Source organism: Alligator sinensis, unplaced genomic scaffold (assembly GCF_000455745.1).
Source record: "Alligator sinensis unplaced genomic scaffold, ASM45574v1 scaffold876_1, whole genome shotgun sequence".
NCBI classification, from domain to species: Eukaryota; Metazoa; Chordata; order Crocodylia; family Alligatoridae; genus Alligator; species Alligator sinensis.
In genome coordinates, this window is record NW_005841938.1 from 365213 (window position 1) to 369516 (window position 4304).

General features: G+C 50.4%; 2 protein-coding genes across 2 annotated transcripts in view; one reads left to right on the forward strand and one right to left on the reverse strand.

The window, feature by feature from the left end:
• Nucleotides 1–3799, reverse strand: part of LRRC59 (leucine rich repeat containing 59) — a 9856-nt gene extending 6057 nt beyond the window's left edge. Inside the window, exon 1 of the mRNA XM_006019790.1 lies at nt 3769–3799. Coding sequence (XP_006019852.1) covers nt 3769–3799 — 31 coding nt within the window. The remainder of the gene's footprint in view (nt 1–3768) is intronic.
• A 337-nt stretch (nt 3800–4136) lies between these two features.
• Nucleotides 4137–4304, forward strand: part of ACSF2 (acyl-CoA synthetase family member 2) — a 46997-nt gene continuing 46829 nt past the window's right edge. The window contains exon 1 of the mRNA XM_025199159.1: nt 4137–4171. Within this exon, the coding sequence (XP_025054944.1) occupies nt 4152–4171 (20 nt within the window). The 5' untranslated portion in view covers nt 4137–4151. The remainder of the gene's footprint in view (nt 4172–4304) is intronic.

Genomic DNA, 4304 nt, shown 5'->3' on the forward strand with positions numbered 1-4304 from the left:
GCCCCCTGGCCGGGCAGGCGAGAAGCCGGATCGAGCCTTGTACTGAGACCAGGGGATCAGAGGCGAGCAGCAAGCAGGGGTCACATCTGCCTCTCCCCAGCACCAGCATCAGTCCAAAGTTTTGTCGAGCCGGGTCTTAAAAACCTCCAAGGATGAAGATTGCACCACGTCTTTCCAGCGCTTCACCACCCTCCTAGAGAGAGAGTATTTCCTAATATCCAACCTCAGCCTCCCTTGCTGCGGCTTGAGGCTGTTGCTCCTCGTTCTGTGTGAGACCAGTCCTGCTCCGTGCTCTTTGCAACCCCTGCAGGTAGCGAAAGGCTGCTATTCAATCCCCCCTGCTCTTTTCTTCTGCAGACTCAATAAACCAGGGGCGGGCAATTATTTCTGGCAGAGGGCCGCTTACTGAGTTTTGGCAAGCCATCGAGGGCCACGTGACAGGCAGCCAGGGGCAAATAAATATGTCTGAAAAGGGTTCATGTGTCCGGGAAGTATGTATGCTTGGGAGTGGTGATGACAAAGGGGAAAAAGGATGGTCTGGATGTGTTTAGCACCAGGCTTGGGAACTGGATGTGAAGCCAATCTGTTCTTTCATAGCAGTGAGGTTATCATGCATGTGCCCTCCAGGCATGAAAGGTAGCTGTGCCTGTTTGCTTTCTTCTGGGACATGCGAGAGGTTTTGCAAATTCCCCCGAAGGATTTCACCATGGGAGAGACGCATAGTGCAATGCCCGAGAGGGTGAATCCAGCCTCTCTGTCACTGAGGTTCCCAAGCACAGAGGAACCACTATAGCTCCATCTTACACATACCTCCATTGACTTTCAGAGCCCATAGGTGTGAGGGGAGGAGCAGGGGAACCCATGGGAAGCCCAGGTTCCCCCTGTGTCCTATCACAACAGTGAACTGGAGGCCAGGGAGAAACACTGGGGAAGCCACGGCAGGATGGTGCATCCATTGCCATTAGTTTCTCCAACCATTGATTCCCTGCTGGTGTCTGTGATTCTCTCACCTCCGCTGAACTGTAGGGGCAGTTGGGAGGTGACAGAAGTGAAAGCATCCCCTGACCTCTCTTGCCCCAAGCTCGACCAAGAGAACTATGTCCACGGGGTAGTCAGCCCAAGGAGTTTAACACGCAAGTTCAGAATAAACACTCCTTAGGGAAGGAAAGCTGCATCTAACCTCCCTTGATACTTTAGAAGCAGCTGCAAGTTTCCAGAGCCTTGTATCCCTGCCTGCAGCATTACTCCAGGCTTAGGATGACCACGGTCCAAATCTGTAGTAGGCAGAACAGTACAGGACCTGTGCATGTGGCAAACGCGTCCATCCCTGGGAGGAGGAGCAGGCCCTGTACCTCTAAGCTAAGGAAAAGGCGTGTTTGATTTGCTGTGCTGCTGAGTACTGAGACTATCTGGAGTCCAGGACTTTGGGTTACGAGTTTGTGCTAGGCCAAGGGCCCTTGGCTCTTATCAGCAGGATACAAGGTCACAGGTGATTATTCTCAAGTAGATCTGCTGAGTCTTCCTGACTTGGAATGAATTTGGCAGCATATTTTAAGATCTCTGCTTTCTACAAGAGAGATTTAAAATCTTACGCAACGCAGGGAAAAATCTCATTCATAGTGTCACCACTTTGACAGCCTTGAACCATTTTCAATTTCCCCAGAGGAGCAAAGTCAAACAGATTTCTGCATATTACCTCATTTAATGCCCAACTGGGATTCACACAGTACAGCCTGATGATCCGAGCACGGGCTGGTTAAGTAATACCAGGATTACATCACTGTTGCTTGTTAGGCATTTATTGCCAGCTCCTTGGATTGGGAACTGTGTTTTCCTTTGTGGTAGGAATGCCCTCGGCACTTTTGTTCGTGTAAATGAAAAAATATATAATTTTGATAACTGACATGCGTGCTTTATCAATATATACACGATACCTTCCAATCCAGTGCTCCAGCCCTACACACAATCACATGCATGCATAAATGTATTCTTTTGCCCATTCTTTTTTTTTTAACAGGACTGACTTGTGAGTTAAGTTATCCACGTGGATTAATATTCATAGGATCGGAGCCTAGTATCCAGACTGCAGAACAGGACACAATACTGCTGTGAAAGAGAATGAGCCAGGAAAGGGATTAATAAGGAAAAGGGAGCGGGGGTAGGAACAGAGGGATGACCAGGGGTGGTCAACCTGTGGAGAGGGAACACAGTGATAGACAGGACAGGGAGCAGAAAGCAGAGCAACAGACTAGTTAGGGACAGGGGACCAGAGTAGCACTCAGGCAGGGTGCAGGGCTTACCCTGTGGCAGGTCTGCCAAAAAAGTTGGCCTCCACTGACCTCCACTCTGGGCCAAATTTGTTCTCTCTGTTACAGTGGTGTGAATCAGGAGTAACCTCTGAGAAGTCCCAGGAGTGTGAGTGCACAATCAAACTTTTTTGAGCAGATTTTCTGCAGCAACTAATGGTCCGAATGCTTCAACTCGAGACACTCTCGGTACGGTCTGAATTTCAGAAAGTGCTCTGCACGCTCTGCAACTCAGCCTGGTGTTTAAGCTGCTTCAGGGGTGGCACCCAAAGCATTAGCGGCTGTTGCAAATCTTGGCCCTGTGCGTTTTAATGATTGAGAGTAGATTTGCCGTGTGAAGCAGGCCAAAGGGTACAGCTTCTTGTGTGCTCCCCTCAAGGCTGATAGTGTGAAGATTGCACAGAAAGGAAGGCCAGAAGGACCTGTTGGATCATTTGGTCAGACTTCCTTTGTATCAGAGACCAGCCTCACCCAGATGCCCTGTACGAGCCCGAACGTATGAATTACACAAAATATCTCAGTCCTTAAAACTGTGGGTGTCACAGGTGAAGAACAGGTAAGACCCGGGCACCACCAATGTCCAAGGTCCCTGCAGGGGCAGGAAACAGATTATGTGGGTCTCCCTGGCTGATCCCAGCAGACAGACCATGCCCTGCATTACAGAGAAAAGTAAAAACCTAAGGTACCTACCAGTTTGACGGGGGAAAATTCATTTTTACCCCCACATCTGCCAATCCTAACATGAGTAGGACTCACCAGTGAAGTACCCGAGAGGTTCTGTGCTACTTCAGTGTAACAGTCCACCCTGCTTAATATGCATCTCCCCAGCTAGTGCCAATCCTTTGATGCTTCAGAGGAAAGTTAAAAAAACCCAGAAACAAAATACCCTTTGGAGGAAACAATTCCTTCCTGCCTTTTACAGGTCATGGACTGGAGCCCTGAAGGATGCCATTTGAGTAACTTAAGGTCATGCTACAATTGTTAGAAGTGCATTCAGGGTATAGAAAGTAACAGGACAAATGGGGAAACACAGGTCTGCAGATTCAAAGGCCAAAAGGAATCAGTATTGTGTTGGGGGGGGGGGGGGGGGAACAGGCGCCAAACACAGGACAGACAGCCCCTGTGCTGAAAAGTTTGCCTGTAGCTATGCAAGACGAAGTGTTGGAGGAGAAACAGAAGCAATAGAGGTGACGTGAGACCATAAAGCAGGTCAGTAAGTGAGCCAGAAATAGAAAGTAGGTCTCTTGTCTCAGGCCGGTGCCCACTGAAAGCATGATTTAGTTAATGTTTGTTGGTCTTTGAAACTGAAGAACACTCCCTCGGGTCTAATTCACAGCCAGGGCCCTGAGGCAAGACTTAATGATGCTTTACAACTGCTGTTACCAAACAGGGCAGGTGACTTTAGAAATACAGGTGGGGTTGGAAAGTTACTGCATATTGTCTGCCACCTGCCATCACCTACCTCTGTCCCATCCTGTGAAGGGGCAGCGCATCCGTGTCCCTGTATAGCCCAAACATCATCAAGAGGCACTTGACGGAGCGGTATAATGTTCCTGTAACAGCTGCGGGCTGGAGGGAAGTAAAGCAAAGGCAGCCTTTCAGGAGAAGCCGCTCGCAACAGCCGACTGCGAAGGGGACGGTCCTGCCGTGACACGAGCCCCAGTCACTCCACTGAAGCAGCTCCCTCCCCAGACAGCTTGATGGCGCATGGACTTTGCAAGGTCTTTTTATGCCACCGCAGGGGGGTGACAGGGACATGCCACTGCTCAGACAGACCGGTGCCAGTCTTTACAGACTGGGCAGTACCCTTCGCCCCGCAGGGTCAAGGCTGCTGCATTGAGCCCCATGCTCAAAGTTGCAGCAAAGTAAGTTTAGATTGGATGTCCAGAAAAAAACATCTGGGAGGGGGTACAGACGGGGCCAAGTCAGGGGCCGGCGCCTGGTGCCCCGCGGGGGACGGGGGTGGGTCGCGGCCCCGGCCTGCCTTCCCGGGGAGCA